This window comes from Bombina bombina, chromosome 2 (genome assembly GCF_027579735.1).
Source record: "Bombina bombina isolate aBomBom1 chromosome 2, aBomBom1.pri, whole genome shotgun sequence".
NCBI lineage: Eukaryota > Metazoa > Chordata > Amphibia > Anura > Bombinatoridae > Bombina > Bombina bombina.
Window position 1 is genome coordinate 221389960 of NC_069500.1, and position 25629 is coordinate 221415588.

Sequence of the window (25629 nt, forward strand, 5' to 3'; positions counted from 1 at the left end):
AGCAAGGTTACCTTCTACAACCAATTGCATGCATTGTCCCTGTCACTACAGCCGCGTGTTTCTGGTGCGATGAGCTAGAAAAGGCGATTATTAGTAATTCTTCTTCTTATGAGGAGATTATGGACAGAATTCGTGCTCTTAAATTGGCTAATTCTTTCACACTAGACGCCACCTTGCAATTGGCTAGGTTAGCGGCGAAAAATTCTGGGTTTGCTATTGTGGCGCGCAGAGCGCTTTGGTTAAAATCTTGGTCAGCGGATGCGTCTTCCAAGAACAAATTGTTTGACATTCCTTTCAAGGGGAAAACACTGTTTGGCCCTGACTTGAAAGAGTTTATCTCTGATATCACTGGGGGCAAGGGCCACGCCCTTCCTCAGAATAGGTCTTTCAAGGCCAAAAATAAACCTAATTTTCGTCCCTTTCGCAGAAACGGACCAGCCCCAAGTGCTACGTCCTCTAAGCAGGAGGGTAATACTTCTCAAGCCAATCCAGCCTGGAGACCAAGGCAAGGCTGGAACAAAGGAAAGCAGGCCAAGAAACCTGCCACTGCTCCCAAGACAGCATGAGATGCGGGCCCCCGATCCGGGACCGGATTTGGTGGGGGGCAGACTCTCTCTCTTCACTCAGGCTTGGGCAAGAGATGTTCTGGATCCTTGGGCGCTAGAAATAGTCTTCCAAGGTTATCTTCTGGAAGTGATTCATCCTGTTCCATTAAAAGAACGAGGGATGGGGTTCTACTCCAATCTGTTCGTAGTTCCCAAAAAAGAGGGAACGTTCAGACCAATCTTAGATCTCAAGATCCTAAACAAGTTTCTCAAGGTTCCATCGTCCAAAATGGAAACCATTCGAACAATCCTTTCATCCAGAAAGGTCAATTCTTGACCACGGTGGATTTAAAGGATGCGTATCTACATATTCCTGTCCACAAGGAACATCATCGGTTCCTAAGGTTCGCATTCCTGGACAAGCATTACCAGTTCGTGGCGCTTCCTTTCGGATTAGCCACTGTTCCAAGGATTTTCACAAAGGTACTAGGGTCCCTTCTGGCGGTGCTAAGACCAAGGGGCATTGCTGTAGTACCTTACTTGGACGACATTCTGATTCAAGCGTCGTCCCTTCCTCAAGCAAAGGCTCACACGGACATAGTCCTGGCCTTTCTCAGATCTCACGGATGGTAAGTGAACGTGGAAAAGAGTTCTCTATCTCCGTCGACAAGAGTTCCCTTCTTGGGAACAATAATAGAATCCTTAGAAATGAGGATTTTTCTGACAGAGACCAGAAAAACAAAACTTCTAAACTCTTGTCGGATACTTCCTTCCGTTCCTCTTCCTTCCATAGCACAGTGCATGGAAGTGATAGGTTTGATGGTAGCGGCAATGGACATAGTTCCTTTTGCGCGCATTCATCTAAGACCATTTCAATTGTGTATGCTCAGTCAGTGGAATGGGGACTATACAGACTTGTCTCCGAAGATACAAGTAAATCAGAGGACCAGAGACTCACTCCGTTGGTGGCTGTCCCTGGACAACCTGTCGCTAGGGGTGACCTCCCGCAGACCAGAGTGGGTCATTGTCACGACCGACGCCAGTCTGATGGGCTGGGGCGCGGTCTGGGGATCCCTGAAAGCTCAGGGTCTTTGGTCTCGGGAAGAATCTCTTCTACCGATAAATATTCTGGAACTGAGAGCGATATTCAATGCTCTCAAGGCTTGGCCTCAGCTAGCGAGGGCCAAGTTCATACGGTTTCAATCAGACAACATGACGACTGTTGCGTACATCAACCATCAGGGGGGAACAAGGAGTTCCCTGGTGATGGAAGAAGTGACCAAAATCATTCAATGGGCGGAGACTCGCTCCTGCCGCCTGTCTGCAATCCACATCCCAGGAGTGGAAACTTGGGAAGCGGATTTTCTGATTCGTCAGACATTGCATCCGGGGGTGTGGGAACTCCATCCGGAAATCTTTGCCCAAATCACTCAACTGTGGGGCATTCCAGACATGGATCTGATGGCCTCTCGTCAGAACTTCAAGGTTCCTTGCTACGGGTCCAGATCCAGGGATCCCAAGGCGACTCTAGTAGATGCACTAGTAGCACCTTGGACCTTCAACCTAGCTTATGTATTCCCGCCGTTTCCTCTCATCCCCAGGCTGGTAGCCAGGATCAATCAGGAGAGGGCGTAGGTGATCTTGATAGCTCCTGCGTAACCACGCAGGACTTGGTAGGCAGATCTGGTGAATATGTCATCGGCTTCACCATGGAAGCTACCTTTGAGACGAGACCTTCTTGTTCAAGGTCCGTTCGAACATCCGAATCTGGTCCTACTCCAGCTGACTGCTTGGAGATTGAACGCTTGATCTTATCAAAGCGAGGGTTCTCAGATTCTGTTATTGATACTCTTGTTCAGGCCAGAAAGCCTGTAACTAGAAAAATTTACCACAAAATATGGAAAAAATATATCTGTTGGTGTGAATCTAAAGGATTCCCTTGGGACAAGGTAAAGATTCCTAGGATTCTATCATTTCTTCAAGAAGGATTGGAGAAAGGATTATCTGCAAGTTCCTTGAAGGGACAGATTTCTGCCTTGTCTGTGTTACTTCACAAAGAGCTGGCAGCTGTGCCAGATGTTCAAGCCTTTGTTCAGGCTCTGGTTAGAATCAAGCCTGTTTACAAACCTTTGACTCCTCCTTGGAGTCTCAACTTAGTTCTTTCAGTTCTTCAGGGGGTTCCGTTTGAACCCTTACATTCCGTTGATATTAAGTTATTATCTTGGAAAGTTTTGTTTTTGGCTGCAATTTCTTCCGCTAGAAGAGTTTCAGAATTATCTGCTCTGCAGTGTTCTCCTCCTTATCTGGTGTTCCATGCAGATAAGGTGGTTTTACGTACTAAACCTGGTTTTCTTCCAAAAGTTGTTTCTAACAAAAACATTAACCAGGAGATAGTCGTGCCTTCTTTGGGTCCGAAACCAGTTTCGAAGAAGGAACGTTTGTTGCACAATTTGGATGTTGTTCGTGCTCTAAAATTCTATTTAGATGCTACAAAGGATTTTAGACAAACATCTTCCTTGTTTGTTGTTTATTCTGGTAACAGGAGAGGTCAAAAAGCAACTTCTACCTCTCTCTCTTTTTGGATTAAAAGCATCATCAGATTGGCTTACGAGACTGCCGGACGGCAGCCTCCTGAAAGAATCACAGCTCATTCCACTAGGGCTGTGGCTTCCACATGGGCCTTCAAGAACGAGGCTTCTGTTGATCAGATATGTAGGGCAGCGACTTGGTCTTCACTGCACACTTTTACCAAATTTTACAAGTTTGATACTTTTGCTTCTTCTGAGGCTATTTTTTGGGAGAAAGGTTTTGCAAGCCGTGGTGCCTTCCATTTAGGTGACCTGATTTGCTCCCTCCCTTCATCCGTGTCCTAAAGCTTTGGTATTGGTTCCCACAAGTAAGGATGACGCCGTGGACCGGACACACCTATGTTGGAGAAAACAGAATTTATGTTTACCTGATAAATTACTTTCTCCAACGGTGTGTCCGGTCCACGGCCCGCCCTGGTTTTTTAATCAGGTCTGATGATTTATTTTCTTTAACTACAGTCACCACGGTATCATATGGTTTCTCCTATGCAAATATTCCTCCTTAACGTCGGTCGAATGACTGGGGTAGGCGGAGCCTAGGAGGGATCATGTGACCAGCTTTGCTGGGCTCTTTGCCATTTCCTGTTGGGGAAGAGAATATCCCACAAGTAAGGATGACGCCGTGGACCGGACACACCGTTGGAGAAAGTAATTTATCAGGTAAACATAAATTCTGTTTTTGGGATTGGAGAGTGTTTGAGCTGAGGGATGTGGTGAGCTTTGTGAGTGGTTTCTGATGGTGCATTGCTGTCAAAGTACTAGCAAGGTTTTTTGCTATTCCTCTGTTCACTTTCCTCTTCAAATGTAACCATCACCGGTAAGCCATTTTAACACTGCAGCCCCTACATATCTCAGCTTGTGTCCAAACACACACAGTATCCCTGCCTCTAACTTATGCCTCTGCTATTGTCATCATCACCTCCACTTTTTTCTCTCCCTCCACTTCCAGTGTACTCTCCATTAGTTCACCTAAACCTAAAATCTCATATGTATCCTATCTGTGCTAATAGAAATTAATCCTGTATCCTTACACGCATTTTGTTTCTGAGCAGCAAAGACATTTAAAACTCTGGTGGAGGATGGCATAGCTGATGCAAATTTAATGTCCTAAGACCTCCAATGAGGGGTCGACAAATCTGTTTAAAATTTAGGAGCCAGTAAGAATATTTAGGAGCCAGCACACTTTTAGAAGCCAGAAACCAGAATAATATTTGTATATAGCTATATGGAGAATAACCCAAAAAGTTAAGAGCCAGGAGTTAAATTCTAGGAGCCAGTGGCTCCCAGGCTCCTGGGTTTGTCGAGCCCTTTATATGATTTATATGAACAGAATGGTTATGTTAAGGAAGGCTGTAAAGGATGATGAAAATGCCAATTACTGAAAGGCAAGACAAGAGGGAAATGGAGAAGGTAAAAATGTGTGAGTGTACTTGCTAAATACCATCTTTGTCTTCTATATGTGGAAATACACCTTTTTTCTTCCTCCATATGATATGTGGTTTAATTATTAGACCATCATAATAGAAAATGACATCCTCTAGTTGGCTCACTGGCAGTTTCTGCTGCTCCTTGTTGTTACTTTTTAGCTATGTGTTTAACCCCTCTGTGATCTATTTACATGCTCTAATGAATCAGAGCATTATTTTTTACATTGAAATGGCTATTTAATATACATTTTATTATTGCATGGCTGATTACTATTTGTATATTATACATGTTAGCTTGCCTAGTTTATAAACTATAAGCCCATGGATACTTTCTCTTGTTTAGATCCATATCTGTGTGGGATTGCTGGATAAATAATGGTAATTGGCATGCTGGGTTGCATTTTATGCTACTGCTCTTCGTATGTAGGATTACACAATATATATTTGTTGTGATTGTCCGTGTATGGTTGAACTCTACATATGTAAATGTTAGCTTACTGGATATGTATTGCCAATTGCGTATCTTCATTCTTAAGGTTGTAATTTATATCCATTTTTGTATGTATGGCTTGCTAGTGTGGTGGATTGCTGGTGATTTTCCTCTTCTGTGCATTTTGTAACTGTTGGACCCAAAATTATTTTGCAGTAGTGTGGTCTACTGTATCCAGTGCTTGTGTAATTGCTGAATGTCTTTATTTGGTCCTACACAAATAAAGGAAGCATAGTTAATGTATATTGGTAAACAGAGTGGAATCAAAGTGGGTATTAAGGAATAAAATAAAGCTAGAAAGGGATGTAATTTAGCAAGAGATGGTTTGGAAGAAAAGGTGGAATTATTAGTTACAGCACCCCGGTATCGCATACTGTCATTTGATATTTCATGTTTTATTGTTTTTGATTGTGCCATTCCCATAGTTAGAGACATTTAGGACTGCCCCAATGAATAGCAAGTGAAGAAGAGTCAGAGATGATTATCTTAACTCTCCAGTAGGTAAGGAACTAATAGCCCAGCATGAAAGACTATGCTTTTAATTACACAGATAGTAATATCCAAATTTAAACTTTCATGATACAAATAGAGCATACCATTTCAAACAATTTTCTGAGATCTTATATTTTTTAAATGTACTTTGTTCATTTAGTATCATTTGTTAAATAGTAGGCACAGGAGCAGTAGTGCACTACAGGGTCCTTGCTGAATATATTTGGTGTGACAATAACAAAAAGCATATGTTCCGCAGCCAATCGCTTGCAACTTCCCAGCATTGCTGCTCTTGAGCCTACCTTATTTTGTTTCCCTCTCTTGTTATCCTTGTTTATCTAGGTTATCTCAGGAGCGGCAAATAAACCTAGGTTCTAGCTGCTGATTGGTGGCTGCATATATATACTGATTGTCATTGGCTCACCCATGTGTTCAGTCAGAAACCAGTAGTGCATTGTTGCTCCTTCAACAAATGATACTAAGTGAATGAAGCAAATTTGATATTAGAAGTAAACTAGAAACTTGTTTAAAATTGTATTTTCTACCTAAATCATGAAAGAAACATTTTGGGTTTTTAACCCAAACTTTTACTCAGTAACTAAGTACACAAGAATAACAAAATATGCATTTTTTTGTAAATTTTAAGAAGACAAAACTTTTGAGTTTGATTTATATCAGAGGATTTTCTATATAAAAAAAATCAGTGTGTCATTGATGTTTGCCTTGTATGTTTAGTGTTTTGTATTTAAAAAAGCTAAACATTTAGATGAAATGCTATAGAGCATTATGAACGCTGCCTAAATACATTTTACATAACTGATTTTTTTTTTTTTTTCTTTCAGGTAAAAGTAAACGTTGGAAGAACTTGTATTTTATCTTAGAGGGTAATGATGCCCAACTTATTTTTTTTGAAAGTGAAAAGCGTGCTACAAAGCCCAAAGGATTAATTGATTTGAGTGTATGTTCTGTCTATATAGTCCATGACAGTCTGTTTGGCAGGTGAGAGGTTCCAAATCCTCTTTATTTTGCTCTTAATTTTTCATTATGATTATCAAAAACATACAATACAGCAAACCATGTCTTTCTCTGCAGCCCTTATTTTTTTATCATTATCACACAGTTATACTCTAATACAACCCCTTTACTTTGACCCAATTTTCTATTTTTTCATTCAACTACTGTAACCAACACGCAGTGGGCTGACTGTTAAAACCACAATGTAGCACTTTTAAGGTCATGTTGGCCACATATTCTGCCATGTTTATCATCACGGCTAAGCCTTTTTCACACACCCCAGTACAGGGCCAATGTTGAGCTTTTTTTGTTACTTACACATAAACAGTATTGCAAGTCAAATTTCAGTGAGTGACCCACACACATTTTTCAGCAGGCCCATCAGATTCAGAATATACCATTATTATATTTTATATTTTATGGCATGTGAAAAAGCTGTGGCAAAAACTGTAAAAATATGAAATTTGCCACTGTTGTTTCTGTGATCACCTTACTAAACTGTCATCAAGGGTAGCCATATATGAAATAGGAGCCCATACTGGCTTTGGGGTTATAATATAAACTAGAGAAGCCCCTTTGTGGAGTACAGAAATACAATTACTTTCTCTTGTTAAGTGTATTCAGTCCACGGGTCATCCATTACTTATGGGATATATTCCCTTCCCAACAGGAAGTTGCAAGAGGATCACCCAAGCAGAGCTGCTATATAGCTCCTCCCCTCACATGTCATACCCAGTCATTCTCTTGCAACTGACATAGTAGGAAGGTGTGAGAGGAGTGTGGAATTTTTATACTTCATTATTTCTTCAATCAAAAGTTTGTTATTTTAAATGGCACCGGAGTGTGCTGTTTTTTTCTCTCAGGCAGTATTTGGAAGAAGAATCTGCCTGCGTTTTCTATGATCTTAGCAGAAGTAACTAAGATCCACTGGCTGTTCTCGCACATTCTGAGGATTGGGGTAACTTCAGAAAGGGAATAGCATGCGGGGTCCCCTGCAGATGAGGTATGTGCAGTAGAATATTTTTCTAAGGAATGGAATTGACTAAGAAAATACTGCTGATACCGATGTAATGTAAGTACAGCCTTAAATGCAGTAGCGACTGGTATCAGGCTGATGAATGTATGTACAATAAGTAATTTTCTAAGGAATGGAATTTGACTAAGAAAATACTGTTAATACTGAAGTAATGTATGAGCCTTAACTGCAGTAGAAGCGACTGGTAGCAGGCTTATTAATAACACTACCTAACTTTTAAAGTGTATGTTTAAAACATTTACTGGCATGTTATTCGTTTTTTTGTGAGGTACTTTGGTGATAAATCTTTTGGGCATGATTTTCCACATGGCTGTCGTTTATTTCTACATAGAAATGGTTAACTGAGGTTTCCCACTGTTGTAATAGGAGTGGGAGGGGCCTATTTTAGCGCTTTTTTGCGCAGTAAAAATTCAGTTAGTCTTCCTGCTTCTTCCTCCTTGATCCAGGACGTCTCTAAAGAGCTCAGGGGTCTTCAAAATTCATTTTGAGGGAGGTAATCAGTCACAGCAGACCTGTGACAGTGTGTTTTGACTGTGATAAAAACGTTAATTGTTAAATTGATTATCCGTTTTTGGGTATTAAGGGGTTAATCATCCATTTGCTAGTGGGTGCAATGCTTTGCTAACTTAATACATTTACTGTGAAAATTTGGTTGCTATAACTGATTTGGTTCATTGTTATTTCAACTGTGACAATTTTTTTGTGCTTCTTAAAGGCGCAGTAGCGTTTTTTATATTGCTTGTAAACTTATTTGAAAAGATTTTCCAAGCTTGCTAGTCTCATTGCTAGTCTGTTTAAACATGTCTGACACAGATGAATCTGTTTGTTCACTATGTTTGAAGGCCAATGTGGAGCCCCACAGAAATGTGTACTAAATGTATTGATGTCACTTTGAATAAAAGTCAATTTATATCTGTAAAGAAATTATCACCAGACAACGAGGGGGAAGTTATGCCGACTAACTCCCCTCACGTGTCAGTACCTTCGCCTCCCGCTCAGGAGGCGCGTGATATTGTGGCGCCAAGTACATCAGAGAGGCCCATACAAATCACTTTGCAAGACATGGCTGCTGTTATGACAGAGGTATTATCTAAATTGCCTGAATTAAGAGGCAAGCGCGATAGCTCTGGGTTAAGGACAGAGCGCGCTGATGATGTGAGAGCCATGTCTGATACTGCGTCACAATTTGCAGAACATGAGGACGGAGAGCTTCATTCTGTGGGTGACGGATCTGATCCAGGGAGACCGGATTCAGAGATTTCTAATTTTAAATTTAAGCTTGAGAACCTCCGTGTATTGCTAGGGGAGGTATTAGCGGCTCTGAATGATTGTAACACGGTTGCAATTCCAGAGAAGATATGTAGGTTGGATAGATACTTTGCGGTACCGGTGTGTACTGACGTTTTTCCTATACCTAAAAGGCTTACAGAAATTATTAGCAAGGAGTGGGATAGACCCGGTGTGCCCTTTTCCCCTCCTCCGATATTTAGAAAAATGTTTCCAATAGATGCCACCACACGAGACTTATGGCAGACGGTCCCTAAGGTGGAGGGAGCAGTTTCTACTTTAGCTAAACGTACCACTATCCCAGTGGAGGATAGTTGTGCTTTTTCGGATCCAATGGATAAAAAATTAGGTTACCTTAAGAAAATATTTGTTCAACAAGGTTTTATCTTACAGCCCCTTGAAATGCATTGCGCCTGTCACTGCTGCTGCGGCATTCTGGTTTGAGTCTCTGGAAGAGGCCATTCGCACAGCTCCATTGGATGAGATTATGGCCAAGCTTAAAGCACTTAAGCTAGCTAATGCATTTGTTTCTAATGCCGTTGTACATTTAACCAAACTAACAGCTAAGAACTCCGGATTCGCCATCCAGGCGCGCAGAGCGCTATGGCTTAAATCCTGGTCAGCTGACGTGACTTCTAAATTGCTTAATATTCCTTTCAAAGGGCAGACCTTATTCGGGCCCGGCTTGAAAGAAATTATTGCTGACATTACTGGAGGTAAGGGTCATACTCTTCCTGAGGACAGGGCCAAATCAAAGGCCAAACAGTCTAATTTTCGTGCCTTTCGTAACTTCAAGGCAGGAGCAGCATCAACTTCCTCCGCTCCAAAACAGGAAGGACCTGTTCGTTACAGACAGGGCTGGAAAGCTAACCAGCCCTGGAACAAGGGCAAGCAGGCCAGAAAGCCTACTTCTGCCCCTAAGACAGCATGAAGAGAGGGCCCCCTATCCGGAAACGGATCTAGTGGGGGGCAGACTATCTCTCTTCGCCCAGGCTTGGGCGAGAGATGTCCAGGATCCCTGGGCGTTGGAGATCATATCTCAGGGATATCTTCTGGACTTCAAAGCTTCTCCTCCACAAGGGAGATTTCATCTTTCAAGGTTATCAGCAAACCAAATAAAGAAAGAGGCATTCTACGCTGTGTACAAGACCTCTTAGTAATGGGGGTGATCCACCCAGTTCCGCGGACGGAACAAGGGCAAGGGTTTTACTCAAATCTGTTTGTGGTTCCCAAGAAAGAGGGAACCTTCAGACCAATCTTGGACCTAAAAATATTAAACAAATTCCTAAGAGTTCCATCATTCAAAATGGAAACTATTCGAACCATCCTACCCATGATCCAAGAGGGTCAATACATGACCACAGTAGACTTAAAGGATGCCTACCTTCACATACCGATTCAAAAAGATCATTATTGGTACCTAAGATTTGCCTTTCTAAACAGGCATTACCAGTTTGTAGCTCTTCCCTTCGGGTTAGCTACGGCCCCGAGAATTTTTACAAAGGTTCTGGGCTCCTAGCGGTGCTAAGACTGCGCGGCATAGTGGTGGCTCCGTATCTAGACGACATTCTGATACAGGCGTCAAGTTTTCAAATTGCCAAGTCTCATACAGAGATAGTTCTGGCATTTCTGAGGTCGCATGGGTGGAAGGTGAATGTGGAAAAGAGTTCTCTATCACCACTCACAAGAGTCTCCTTCCTAGGGACTCTGATAGATTCTGTAGAAATGAAAATTTACCTGACGGAGGCCAGGTTATCAAAACTTTTAAATGCTTGCCGTGTCCTTCATTCCATTCCACGCCCATCAGTAGCTCAGTGCATGGAAGTAATCGGCTTAATGGTAGCGGCAATGGACATAGTACCATTTGTGCGCCTGCATCTCAGACCTCTGCAATTATGCATGCTAAGTCAGTGGAATGGGGATTACTCAGATTTGTCCTCTCTACTAAATCTGGATCAAGAGACCAAAGATTCTCTCCTCTGGTGAATTTCTCGGGTACATCTGTCCAAGGGGATGACCTTTCGCAGGCCAGATTGGACAATTGTAACAACAGATGCCAGCCTTCTAGGTTGGGGCGCAGTCTGGAACTCCCTGAAGGCTCAGGGATTATGGACTCAGGAGAAGAAACTCCTCCCAATAAATATTCTGGAGTTAAGAGCAATATTCAATGCTCTTCTAGCTTGGCCTCAGCAACACTGAGGTTCATCAGATTTCAGTCGGACAACATCACGACTGTGGCTTACATCAACCATCAAGGGGGAACCAGGAATTCCCTAGCGATGTTGGAAGTCTCAAAGATAATTCGCTGGGCAGAGTCTCACTCTTGCCACCTGTCAGCGATCTACATCCCAGGCGTGGAGAACTGAGAGGCGGATTTTCTAAGTCGCCAGACTTTTCATCCGGGGGAGTGGGAACTTCATCCGGAGGTCTTCACTCAACTGATTCATCGTTGGGGCAAACCAGATCTGGATCTCATGGCGTCTCGCCAGAACGCCAAGCTTCCTTGTTACGGATCCAGGTCCAGAGACCCGGGAGCGGCGCTGATAGATGCTCTGACAGCCCCTTGGGTCTTCAACATGGCTTATGTGTTTCCACCATTTCCGATACTACCTCGACTGATTGCCAAGATCAAACAGGAGAGAGCATCGGTGATTCTGATAGCGCCTGCGTGGCCACGCAGGACCTGGTATGCAGATCTAGTGGACATGTCGTCCTGTCCACCATGGTCTCTACCTCTGAGGCAGGACCTTCTAATACAAGGTCCTTTCAAACATCCAAATCTAATTTCTCTGAGGCTGACTGCATGGAGATTGAACGCTTGATCCTATCAAATCGTGGCTTCTCGGAGTCGGTTATTGATACTTTAATACAGGCACGGAAGCCTGTTACCAGAAAAATTTACCATAAGATATGGCGTAAATATTTATATTGGTGCGAATCCAAGGGTTACTCATGGAGTAGGGTTAGGATTCCTAGGATATTGTCCTTTCTACAAGAGGGTTTAGAAAAGGGCTTATCTGCTAGTTCGTTAAAGGGACAGATTTCTGCTCTGTCTATTCTCTTACACAAACGTCTAGCAGAAGTTCCAGACATCCAGGCTTTTTGTCAGGCTTTGGCTAGGATTAAGCCTGTGTTTAAGACTGTTGCTCCTCCGTGGAGCTTAAACTTGGTTCTTAAAGTTCTTCAAGGGATTCCGTTTGAACCCCTTCATTCCATTGATATTAAGCTTTTATCTTGGAAAGTTCTGTTTTTGATGGCTATTTCCTCGGCTCGAAGAGTCTCTGAGTTATCTGCCTTACATTGTGATTCTCCTTATCTGATTTTCCATTCAGACAAGGTAGTTCTGCGTACTAAACCTGGGTTTTTACCTAAGGTAGTTTCTAACAGGAATATCAATCAGGAGATTGTTGTTTCATCATTATGTCCTAATCCTTCTTCAAAGAAGGAACAACTTTTGCATAATCTGGACGTAGTCCGTTCCCTGAAGTTCTATTTACAGGCAACTAAAGATTTTCGTCAAACTTCTTCCCTGTTTGTCGTGTACTCTGGTCAGAGGAGAGGTCAAAAAGCTTCGGCAACCTCTCTCTACTTTTGGCTTCGTAGCATAATACGTTTAGCCTATGAGACTGCTGGACAGCAGCCCCCTGAAAGAATTACAGCTCATTCCACTAGAGCTGTGGCTTCCACCTGGGCCTTCAAGAATGAGGCCTCTGTTGAACAGATTTGCAAGGCTGCAACTTGGTCTTCGCTTCACACTTTTTCAAAATTTTACAAATTTGACACTTTTGCTTCTTCGGAGGCTGTTTTTGGGAGAAAGGTTCTACAGGCAGTGGTTCCTTCCGTTTAAGTTCCTGCCTTGTCCCTCCCATCATCCGTGTACTTTGGCTTTGGTATTGGTATCCCATAAGTAATGGATGACCCGTGGACTGAATACACTTAACAAGAGAAAACATAATTTGCTTACCTGATAAATTTATTTCTCTTGTAGTGTATTCAGTCCACGGCCCGCCCTGTCTTTTTAAGGCAGATCTAAATTTTAATTAAACTCCAGTCACCACTGCACCCTATGGTTTCTACCTTTCTTGTCTTGTTTCGGTCGAATGACTGGATGTGACATGTGAGGGGAGGAGCTATATAGCAGCTCTGCTTGGGTGATCCTCTTGCAACTTCCTGTTGGGAAGGGAATATATCCCATAAGTAATGGATGACCCGTGGACTGAATACACTACAAGAGAAATAAATTTATCAGGTAAGCATAAATTATGTTTTTCTTCTTGCAAGGTGATCAATGTTAACACAGTGATCATCTGGTTATACAGACAAAAATGCATATCTTTTTTTGAGAGACTTGTCTACTAGAAAATAAACTTTTAGGGGTCACTCTAGTTATAACAGATTTTTTTTTTATTTTATGGATCATATAGTGTCCCATCCCCATGTATTGTCTTTGTATTCTGATTTGTTGTAGCTTTCCAAGACCGCATGTTGTTCTCTTTAAAATGAGGGTTCTTGGAGGCCTGTGGCTACTAAGGGGGCTCAGATCGAGGGATTTGAACAGCAACGCTCCCCCATCCAGCTCCCTTATCTGCTTGTCATATTGAGGGTTCGCCCCCTCAGTGATGTCACCACACACGGTCGTGGTGACATCACAGGCAAACCAATGTTGCTCTAGGAGTGCTGCCCACTATGCCACCAATGATCAGACATTCAGTGCAGGTGAATTGGCGATCTGGTGCTGTGATTAGCAATTCTCCCTACATGACGAGAATGACCTGTCATGTGCTCACAGGCAGCAATTTGCATGACAACCTGTTCCGGCCATGTCCATGCAAGTGGTTAAACAAATTTGGTTTGGGATTTTTTTTCTCTATGCCTCATAACTAATGATGTACATAATGTCTTGCTTTTACATTACTGAAGATATAAGTAATATATGTGTGTGAATCTAGAAATATATATAACTATGCTTTACCAGTCAAGAGTGAACATAACTAGACTGCTGTAAAAACATATTTTCTTTTTAATGACACAATGAGTCCATGGATCATCTAATTACTAATGGGAATATCACTCCTGTCCAGCAGGAGGCAGCAAAGAGCGCCACAGCAAAAGCTGTTAAATATCACCTCCCTTCCCTCCCACCCCAGTCATTCTCTTTGCCTACGTTAGAGCAAGGAAGTGGTAAAGTTAGGTGTTGGTAAAAGATGTTTCAATCAAAAGTTTATTATTTTCTAAGCAGTGCAAGATTGTGCTGCTTTGTCCTAGGGTGTAGTCGTAGTCCATATCAGTCTCTTCAGTAGAGCAGTGGTGGCTTTAGAGCAATGGGAACTTGTGGGACATAATTCTCACTGCGTCTCCCATATAGTTTATGCTGCCCTAACTCCTAAAGCCTGAGTAATATTACTCAGTCTTTATTTTCCACAGGTCCAATGTGAAGGAAAGGACCTCTCAAACCTGGTGAGCTGCCTTGCTGTCTGGCAGATTTATGAGGTAAGTGTTAACTTAATATTCTGGGGAAGCAAGAACACTCAGAGGAAATTAAGGCACTTTATTATTTGGATCATAAACTCTTCTATAACTTGAGGGGCCTTATGTTGACAGCTTATTAAGCAGGCACTGGGGCGGAGAGAAAATGCGCTCACTTTTCTTGGTGGTTTTCACTGTTTCCGGCAGTTTAAGTTTAAAACAAAGATGCCGACCGGGAGATTCACTTTTTTAACACGCCCACAATGGGCGGAGCTTTGAGAGGCGGCAATTAGTGTTGCGCGCCACTTTTTCTTTCTTCCTGTGACGGGGGAAAGAGATTAGTCTCAACTGGAATCGCGTTTATCTAGGGATCTTGCGTTTCTAGAACTGGAGAGGAGGTCATTGCATTTACTGCTGAGTTCTGGATCTTCTGCTAAGGAGATGTTCAAAAGTTACGGTGTCAGCAGGGCAGGTAGGCAACTCAGCAGATAAGCTGAGGTGTAGAGGTGTTTTGAACTACTGTTAGCATATTTTTTGCATAGAAAAATAAAAGGAGTAAAAAAAGTTTAAAAATTAAACTGACAGTAACGTTATTTTCTTTTTAAATTCTAATAAAAGATTTAGACTTTTTACTTATTTTTTGGATCCATTGTGAGTCAGAATGAACCAAGAGGCCCTGCAACATGTGAATTGTTCTTTATGTTTTGATTGACAGAAAGTTAAATTGTAGGGATAGACTTTTTTCTGAGCCAACATTTTCTAAAGCAGATGTTGTTCAGGAGTCTGACAATGTTGAATATATGCCACAGCTTTCTCCTCAAGCGTCCCAAATTTTACAGTCCACTCATGTAGTGCCCTGCGCTTCCTCTCTAAATTCTCCTGGGGTTACATTGCAAGACATTCCCTCATGTCTTCTGCAGTCTCTGATGCATTGTCTGCTTTTCCCATATTGCAGGGAAAGCGCAATAGGAAGAATAAACATTCAGCAAGCGAGGTTACTGATACAGTAGTTGCTATTTCGAATGCCCTTTCTCATAAGCCTGAAGAGGGGATACTTTGGTAGCATCTGAGGGTGAAATCTCAGATTCTGACAGTGTAATTCCTCCTGCTGATACTGAAGTTGTTTCCTTCAGGTTTAAGCTAGAACACCTCAGTCTGTTACTTAAGGAAGTTTTAGCTACATTGGACGACAGCGACACCATGGTCGTAGTTAATCCTAAAAAATCTAGTAAGCTAAACAAATATTTTGATGTACCTTCCTCGGTGGGGGTTTTTCCTGTACCAGATAGAGCTACTGAGATAATTGCTAAGGAATGGGATAGACCGGGTATCCCTTTTTCTCCTTCTATATTTAAAAAGATGTTTCCCATAGTGGACTCTATCAAGGACGCTTGGCAAACAGTACCCAAGGTGGAAGGAGCTATTTCCACTCTGGCCAAAAGAACCACTATTCCTATAGAGGATAGTTGTGCCTTTAAAGATCCTATGGACAAAACATTAGAGGGGTTACTCAAGAAGATGTTTGTACACCAGGGTTTACAATGGCAACCTGCTGTGTGCATTGCTACCGTCACTAGTGCGGCAGCATATTGGTTTGATACGTTGTCTGATGCTATCAGGACAGACACTACCCTTGACGAAATCCAGGATAGGATAAAAGCCCTTAAGTTGGCTAATTCCTTTATTACTGATGCTTCCCTACAGGTTATAAAATTGGGAGCAAATATTTCAGGTTTTGCTGTACTAGCCCGCAGAGCTTTATGGTTAAAACCTTGGTCTTCGGATGTGTCATCTAAGTCTAAACTTTTTACGATTCCTTACAAGGGAAAGACATTGTTTGGACCAGGTTTGACGGAAATTATCTCTGATATTACGGGAGGAAAGGGTCATCTTCTCCCTCAGGATAAGAGAAACAAACAAAAGGGACGTCAGAGTAATTTTCGTTCCTTTTTAAATTTCAAGGGAAATTCTTCTGCTTCCTCTTCCAAGCAAGAACAGACCAAATCTTCTTGGAGACCTAATCAGTCTTGGAACAAAGGAAAGCAATCTAAAAAGCCTGCTATTGAATCAAAGACAGCATGAAGGGCTTGCCCCCAATCCGGGCCCGGATCTTGTGGAGGGGCAGGCTTTCCTTCTTCACTCAGGCTTGGGTTCGAGACGTTCAGGATCCCTGGGCAGTGGACATAGTGTCCCAGGGATACAAACTAGAGTTAAAAAATTTCCCTCCCAGAGGCAGATTTCTACTGTCCAGATTATCTGTAGACCAGATAAAAAGAGAGGCGTTCTTACACTGTGTACGGGACCTCTCAGACCTGGGAGTGATAGTTCCTGTTCCGATGCAGGAACAGGCTTTGGGGTTTTATTCCAATCTGTTCGTGGTTCCAAAAAAGGAAGGAACCTTCAGACCAATTTTAGATCTCAAAAGTCTAAACAAATTTCTCAGAGTACCGTCCTTCAAGTTGGAAACTATTCGTGCCATTCTTCCTTTGGTCCAAGAGGGCCAATTTATGACAACGGTGGATTTAAAAGACGTTTATCTATATTTTCCCATTCACAGGGATCATTACAAGTTTCTAAGGTTTGCATTTCTGGACAAACACTTTCAATTCGTGGCTCTGCCCTTCAGCCTTGCAACAGCTCCCAGAGCTTTCTCAAAGGTTTTGGGATCCCTGTTGGCGGTGCATTGGGCATTGCAGTGGCACCCTATCTGGACGACCTCCTGGTCCAATCGCCATCCTTTCAACAGGCAATGTTACACACGGAAATGTTGCTATCCTTCCTGTGATCTCACAGATGGAAGGAAAAGAGTTCCTTAGTTCCAAATACAAGGGTAACTTTCTTGGGAACAATAATAGATTCACTATCAATGAAGATTTTTCTGACAGAAGTCAGGAAAACAAAGATTTTCGATTTTTGCCTAGCGCTTCAGTCCGCTCCTCGGCCTTCAGTGGCTGTGCATGGAGGTAATCGGGCTGATGGTGGCGGCAATAGACATCATCCCGTTCGCTCTTTTCCACCTCAGACCTCAGTCAGTGGAACGGAGATTATGCGGATTTGTCTCCGCGAATACAGCTGGAGCAGGAGACAAGGGATTTTCTTCTTTGGTGGTTGTCTCAAGATCATCTCTCCCAGGGAACCTGCTTTCGCAGACCCTCCTGGATGATTGTGACAACAGAAGCCAGCCTTCTGGGATGGGAAGCAGTCTGGGGCTTTCTAAAGGCTCAGGGAACTTGGACTCAGTCGGAGTCTGTTCTGCCCATAAATATTCTGGAGCTAAGAGCCATCTTCAATGCTCTTCTGGCCTGGCCTCAGTTAGCCTCGGCACGGTTCATCAGATTCCAGTCGGACAACATAACTTCAGTGGCTTACGTCAATCATCAGGGAGGAACGCCAAGTTCCTTAGCCATGACAGAGGTAGCCAAGATAATTTGGTGGGTGGAGACCCACAATCGCTTTCTGTCGGCGATCCACATCCCAGGGGTGGATAACTGGGAGGCGGACTTCCTGAGCCGACAGACCTTTCACTCGGGGGAGGGGGGGAACTCCATTCCGGAAGTGTGTTCCAGCCTGATTCTCAAATGGGGTCAGCCGGAATTGGATCTCATGGCATCTCGGCAGAATGCCAAACGTCCGCGGTATGGATCGAGGTCAAGGGACCCTCAGGTGGTACTGATAGATGCTCTGGCTGCAATTTGGTCCTCTCTTCACACTTTTTCAAAATTCTATAAATTTGACACTTTTGCCTCGGCTGAGGCCTCTTTTGGGAGAAAGGTTCTTCAAGCAGTGGTGCCTTCCGTTTAGGTACCCTGTCTTGTCCCTCCCTTATCTGTGTACTCTAGCGTGGGTATTGATTCCCATTAGTAATTAGATGATCCGTGGGCTCATCGTGTCATTAGAAAGAAAACAAAATTTATGCTTACCTGATAAATTTATTTCTTCTATAAGATACGACGAGTCCACGGATTCATCCTTTACTTGTGGGATATTATCCTCCTGCTAACAGGAAGTGGCAAAGAGCACCACAGCAGAGCTGTCTATATAGCTCCTCCCTTGACTCCACCCCCCAGTCATTCTCTTTGCCTACTCTAAGTACTAGGAAGGGTAAAGTGAAAGAGGTGATAAAATGTTAGTTTTTATTTTCTTCAATATATGACCACCGTGGATTTGAAGGATGCATATCTTCACATTCCTATCCACAAAGTTCATCACCAGTTCCTCAGGTTCGCCTTCCTGGACAAGCATTACCAGTTTGTGGCTCTTCCCTTCGGGTTGGCCACAGCTCCCAGAATTTTCACAAAAGTGCTAAGGTCCCTTCTGGCGGTTCTAAGGCCGCGGGGCATAGCAGTTGCGCCTTATCCGGATGATATCTTAATTCAGGCTTACCAACTAGCCAAATCTCACACAGACATCGTGTTGGCTTTTCTAAGATCTCACGAGTGGAAGGTGAACGTAAAATTCCATTCCTGGGAACTCTGATAGATTCGGTAAACATGAAACATTTTCTGACGGAGGTCAGAAAATCAAAGATTTTAACCACCTGCCGAGCACTTCATTCCATTCCTCAGCCGTCAGTGGCTCAGTGTATGGAGGTAATTGGACTAATGGTAGCGGCAATGGACATAGTTCCGTTTACTCGCTTGCATCTCAGACCACTGCAACTATGCATGCTCAAACAGTGGAATGGGGATTATGCAAATTTATCTTCTCAGATAAATCTGGATCAAGAGACCAGAGACTCTCTTCTTTGGTGGTTGTCACAGGATCATCTGTCCCAGGGAATGTGTTTCCGCAGGCCTATTGGGCTAGGGTGCAGTCTGGAATTCCCTGAAAGCACAGGGTGTGTGGACTCAGGAGGAGGCTCTCCTTCCAATAAACATTCTAGAACTGAGAGCGATATTCAACTCGCTTCAGGCGTGGCCTCAGCTGGCTTCGGCCAGATTCCTAAGATTCCAGTCGGACAATATCGCGACTGTAGCATATATCAATCATCAAGGGGGGAACAAAGAGTTCTCTAGCGATGATAGAGGTTTCCAAAATAATTTGATGGGCAGAGACTCACTCTTGCCATCTATCAGCAATCTATATCCCAGGAGTGGAGAACTGGGAAGCGGATTTTCTAAGTCGTCAGACTTTTCATGCGGGGGGAGTGGGAACTCCATCCGGAGGTGTTTGCACAATTGATTCATCAATGGGGCACACCAGAATTGGATCTAATGGCATCTCGTCAGAATGCCAAACTTCCTTATTACGGGTCCAGATCAAGGGATCCCCAAGCAGTACTGATAGATGCTCTAGCAGTACCTTGGTCATTCAACCTAGCTTAAGTGTTTCCACCATTTCCTCTCCTTCCTCGTCTGATTGCCAGAATCAAACAGGAGAGGGCTTCGGTGATTCTGATAGCACCTGCGTGGCCACGCAGGACTTGGTATTCAGACCTGGTGGAAATGTCATCTCTACCACCGTGGACACTGCCTCTGAGACGGGACCTTTTCATTCAAGGTCCGTTCCAGCATCTATATCTAGTTTCTCTGCGGCTGACTGCCTGGTAATTTAACGCTTGATTTTATCTAATCGGGGATTCTCTGAGTCGGTCATAGATACCTTGATTCAGGCTCGAAAGCCTGTCACTAGGAAAATTTACCATAAGATATGGCGTAAATATCTTTATTGGTGTGAATCCAAAGGCTACTCATGGAGAAAGATCAGGATTCCTAGGATTTTATCTTTTCTCCAAGAAGGATTGGAGAAAGGGTTATCAGCTAGTTCCTTAAAGGGACAGATATCTGCTTTGTCAATTTTACTGCACAAGCGTCTGGCAGATGTTCCAGACGTTCAGTCGTTTTGTCAGGCTTTGGTTAGAATTAAGCCTGTGTTTAAACCTATTGCTCCGCCATGGAGTTTGAATTTAGTTCTTAAAGTTCAAGGGGTTCCATTTGAACCTATGCATTCCATAGATATTAAGCTTCTATTCGGCTTGAAGAGTTTCTGAACTATCTGCATTGCAATGCGATTCGCCTTATCTTGTTTTCCATTCTGATAAGGTGGTTTTGCATACCAAACCTGGATTCCTTCCTAAGGTTGTTACTAATAAGAATATTAATCAGGAAATTGTTGTTCCTTCCCTGTGTCCTAATCCTTCCTCTAAGAAGGAGCGTCTGTTGCACAACTTGGACGTGGTTCGTGCTTTGAAGTTTTACTTGCAAGCGATTAAAGATTTCCGTCAAACATCTTCTCTGTTTGTTGTCTATTCTGGAAAACGTAGAGGTCAAAAAGCTACGGCTACCTCTTTCATTTTGGCTGAAAAGCATCATCCGTTTGGCATACGAGACTGTTGGACAGTACCCTCTTGAAAGAATTACAGCTCACTCTACTAGAGCGGTGGCTTCCACATGGGCTTTTAAAAATGATGCTTCTGTTGAATAGATTTGTAATGCTGCGACTTGGTCTTCACTTCATACTTTTTCCAAATTTTACAAATTTGATACTTTTGCTTCTTCGGAGGCTATTTTTGGGATGAAAAGTTCTTCAAGCACTGGTGCCTTCTGTTTAGGCATCTGTCTTGTCCCTCCCGTTCATCCGTGTCCTTTAGCTTTGGTATTGTATCCCACAAGTAAAGGATGAATCTGTGGACTCGTTGTATCTTATAGAAGAAAAGTAAATTTATGCTTACCTGATAAATTGATTTCTTCTATGATACGAGTCCACGGCCCGCCCTGTCAATTTAAGACAGATTATATTTTTTTGATTTAAAACTTCAGTCACCTCTGCACCTTTTAGTTTCTTCTTTTTCTTCCTGTACCTTTGGTCGAATGACTGGGGGGGGTGGAGTCAAGGGAGGAGCTATATAGACAGCTCTGCTGTGGTGCTCTTTGCCACTTCCTGTTAGCAGGATGATTATATCCCACAAGTAAAGGATGAATCTGTGGACTCATATCATAGAAGAAATCAATTTATCAGGTAAGCATAAATTTACTTTTCTTGACACAAGTCCACGGCCCACCCTGTTCTTTTGGACAGGTTGTTGGTATGTTTTAAACTTCAGACACCTCTGCACCTTGTTGCTTCCTTTCTCTCCTTTGCTTCGGTTGAATGACTGGGGTTGGAGGGAAGGGAGGTGATATTTAACAGCTTTGCTGTGGTGTTCTTTGCTGCCTCCTGCTGGGCAGGAGTGATATTCCCAATAGTAATTAGATGATCCGTGTACTCATCGTGTCAAGAAATAAATAAATTTGTCAGGTAAGCATAAATTTTGTTTTTTCAGTATCATTGGGTACTGGTAGGTGTGTTTACTTGTCTACTGAAGTATAAATCCTCCCAGAAGACAGTTCAATTTATACAGAGATTTGTTTTTATAGTGGTTTTTAATATGTTTCAATCTGACAAATTTTATTATACCTCGCTTGACAAGTAGGGAGGAAGTTTGGGTTGTGGTTCATGAAAACATTTTGTCTCTCTCAAACCAATTGCTCCCAGAGGGTTGTACAGAACCAGACGACTCCTCCTTACCTTTTATAAAGCTGACTCCCTTTACAAAGCTCTCCATGTCTTGCACAGGACTGAGTCTTCTCCTCTTCATGGCTTCTTGGCAGATTGCGTGATGATGGAAATATTGTCCCTTTATGCAGGCATGCTTCAACTTAATGACCTTTGATCTAGTACACTAGGGCCTGGGACAATATAGCTTAAGATTAGATTAACTTATTTCTTGTGTTTGGAGGAGGGAAAGCCAATGTGTAGTAATCCTAAGTAGGTCCCTGCTTGTTCCTTCCTTCCTTGGTGGGTGCCATCATAGGCACTCAGTAGGGACATTACGCCTGTAATAATTCGAACATCAGGACAAATTGCCATGCATGGAATCACTCATTGTCATATTTATGTATTCACTGATTTATACAAAAATGCTGGGTCTCTTCATCTCTACTGGAGGAGTAAGTCATGGCACCATCCACTGCATAGTACGTTAGTATATTTATCATGATTAAGGGCTCAGGTTTTCCCAATACATCATGGAATAATCTGCTCAAACAATATAGTCCAAAGCAGGGGAGTCTGTCCTTTAAAAAATGTAAGTTGTTATGCTTTTTAAATTTTAAAGTTTAAGTAGGGTGCCTTTAGTTTTCCTTCTGTGAAAATCCAGTTCTTTATGCTCTAATCTTGTATGTTAACAAATGTTGTGCTGTATATTCATCTCAAATTTTCATTACTAATGTTTTCTTGTGAACGGCAGTTGCTAACTGCTTCAGAATTATTACCTTGTATTTATATGACTGAGGAGATGGACTACTCTGTTTATGATGTACGGAACAAAAAAGATAATGAAGATGCCTTCATTATTTTTTGAATTGTTATCATTTAAGATAATTATAGACACTTTAGGACTTTCAAAAGAAATGTGTTAGCCCTCTAACAAGAAGAGTTTGTTGCAAGAAAAAAATCATTGTTATCCACATTTACCAAGCCAGTTGCTCAGACATTTGGGCTTTCGGCTAAAGAAAAGATCTTTATTCAGAAAAAAAAGAATATGCCTATAAGAAAATCCACTTGCATTTTGTTGGCCATGTTTCACTTTTTAAATTGATGTTTCAAAGGTTGTAAATACAGTAGGCGATTTTGTTGCCGATTTATATTTTGTAGTTAAGCAAGTCTTCACCACCTTTACTAATGATTGCTCATGGTGAGATGGTAGCAAATCTGGTGAGATGAGCACTTTGCTTGAAGCATTAGAAAGCAAACTGTGGCCAAGGTAAAACTATATAACTATTTCTTTCTAATGACACGGTGAGTCCACGGATCATCTTAATTACTGTTGGGAATATCACTCCTGACCAGCAGGAGGAGGCAAAGAGCACCACAGCAAAAGCTGTTAAATATCCCTCCCCCTACCCACAATCCCCAGTCATTCGCTTTGCTTGTATTAGTTGCAAGGAGGGGTTAAGTTAGGTGTCTGATTCTTCAATCAAGAGTTTGTTAATTTTTAAGCAGAGCAAGTTTGCTCTGGTTTTCTTTGGGGTTTAGCCATAGTCCATGTCAGTCTCTTAAGTAGAACAAGTTGTGGCTTTTAAGCATTTGGGAACTTGTGGGGTATAATCCCCACTGGGCCTCCCAAGTAATTTCATGCTGCCCTTGGTTGAAAGTTTGAGTAAGTTTACTCAGCCTTTTCTTTTTTCCACAGGTCCATGTGAGGTAGGAAGCCCCTCTCATACCAAGTGAGCTGTCCTGCTGGCGGACAGATTTTTGAGGTAAAAGCCTATTTCTTTCCCTGTTTTGATATAGCAGAATTTGGCACTTTGACAGTTAATTCTGTCTAAATATTCAATTAGCCTTCTAGGTTAACGGTTTATGGTATGGCAGTTTTGCAGGCACTGGGGATGTTTGGAGGCTCAGTTTATTATGTTTTCTCTTTGGTGTACATGTTTTTTGTTTGTGTATTAATGGCTACCGGGAGGTTTGTTAGGCCACGCCCACAATAGGCAGGCTTATCTGAGATAGCAGGGACATTTTTGGCGCCCTTTTAGCTTTTTCCTGTTGTTCCTGGATGTTGCAGCTCTGTTGCATAGCTCCTCAGAGGTGGTTCAGCGTTTTCTCTGGTACGGCTGTTTGGGGGTCCGGATCATTGTCTGACTTTGTCTCCTGCAGCAAGGTCGTCAGGTAGGCACCTCAGCAGAGCTTGCTGAGGTGTGGAGGTTGCCTGTTGTTTTTTTTGTGGGGCTGCTGCTCTGTTTATATTTGTTTCTGTCTGAATTTCAGGGACTATAACGTTTGTGTCTCTCTTTGCATTCATTTTGTGAAAAATTGTTGCTGCAAGTGTTATTATGGGTGATGGGGGAAACCAGACGTGGACTCCTTGCCCAGTGTGCTTAGAGGAATGTGGCTGCACCTCACTGACGAGGCCCATAGGAGGCCGAAACGATCGTCTGGGGTTGTCATGTTCCTTGTTCAGAGGAGAATTGCCTGGTATTTCGGGGCTGGACTGACCTTACTTGGCAGGATCAGACTGATATACTTCAGGAAAGTTTTCTTCTGTGAAAAGCACACTGGTCTAAAAGAGGCTGCTTCCGGGTGGTAAATCGCCATAGAACAAGCCACTGAGCTGTTGTTCGTTCCTGGTAGAGCGCTTCTCTCTTTGTATGCAAATTATTATGACCCTGGGGAAGTCTCCCTATGGGTGATGGGGGAAACCAGACGTGGACTCCTTGCCCAGTGTGCTTAGAGGAATGTGGCTGCACCTCACTGACGAGGCCCATAGGAGGCCGAAACGATCGTCTGGGGTTGTCATGTTCCTTGTTCAGAGGAGAATTGCCTGGTATTTCGGGGCTGGACTGACCTTACTTGGCAGGATCAGACTGATATACTTCAGGAAAGTTTTCTTCTGTGAAAAGCACACTGGTCTAAAAGAGGCTGCTTCCGGGTGGTAAATCGCCATAGAACAAGCCACTGAGCTGTTGTTCGTTCCTGGTAGAGCGCTTCTCTCTTTGTATGCAAAGTGTTATTGTGCAGTTTATTTAAGGATTTTCTAGTTTAAAAAAAAAAAAAAAAGTCTGTTTAAAATTTAAAGGGACCGTAACATTTTTTTTTTTTTCATAAAAATTCTGATTTGAACTTAGAATTTTTATTGATTAAGGTTTTTTTTCTTTGGAATAAGATGGACCAAGAGGCCCTGCAAGCTGTTGCTTGTTCTCTATGTTTAAATACTAATGTTGAGCCTCCTATTCCTTTTTGTTCCTCTTGTATTGAGAGAACATTACATTGCAAGGATAGACTCTTTGATTCTGAGCCTTCATTGTCTAGGGCGGATGTTGTTCAGGAGTCTCCTGTTCAGGCTAATCCACAGCTTTCTCCTCAAACCGCCTAATCTTCTGCAGTGCCCTGTGTTTTGTCTCAGGTTGGTTTTTCCTTGCAGGATATGGCTAGCCATATATCCTCGGCAGTATCTGAGGCTTTGTCTGCTTTTCCTATGTTGCAGGGGGAAGTGCAAGAGGAAGTATAAGGTTTCTGATTCTGTTGCAATTGTGTCTAGGGTTTCTTCTCATAAGTCTGAGGAGGACGATACTTCAGTAGCATCTGAGGGGGAGATCTCGGATTCTGATAGTGTAAATCCTTCTTCTGAACTTGAGTTTTTTTCCTTTAGGTTTAAGCTAGAGCACCGCCGTTTGTTACTCAAGGAGGTTTTGGCTACCTTGGATGACTCTGAGGTGTCAGTCATGGTTATTCCTAAGAAATCTAGGAAACTTAAAACGTTTTTTGATGTCCCTTCCTCGGTGGAAGTTTTTCCTATGCCAGATTG

General features: G+C 42.6%; 1 protein-coding gene across 1 annotated transcript in view; it reads left to right on the forward strand.

Annotated features, from left to right (window-relative positions):
* RASA1 (RAS p21 protein activator 1) overlaps positions 1 to 25629 on the forward strand; it is a gene marked incomplete in the record, with an annotated part of 550200 nt that overhangs the window by 167025 nt on the left and 357546 nt on the right. The window contains 1 exon segment of the mRNA XM_053701476.1: positions 6385 to 6541. Coding sequence (XP_053557451.1) covers positions 6385 to 6541 — 157 coding nt within the window.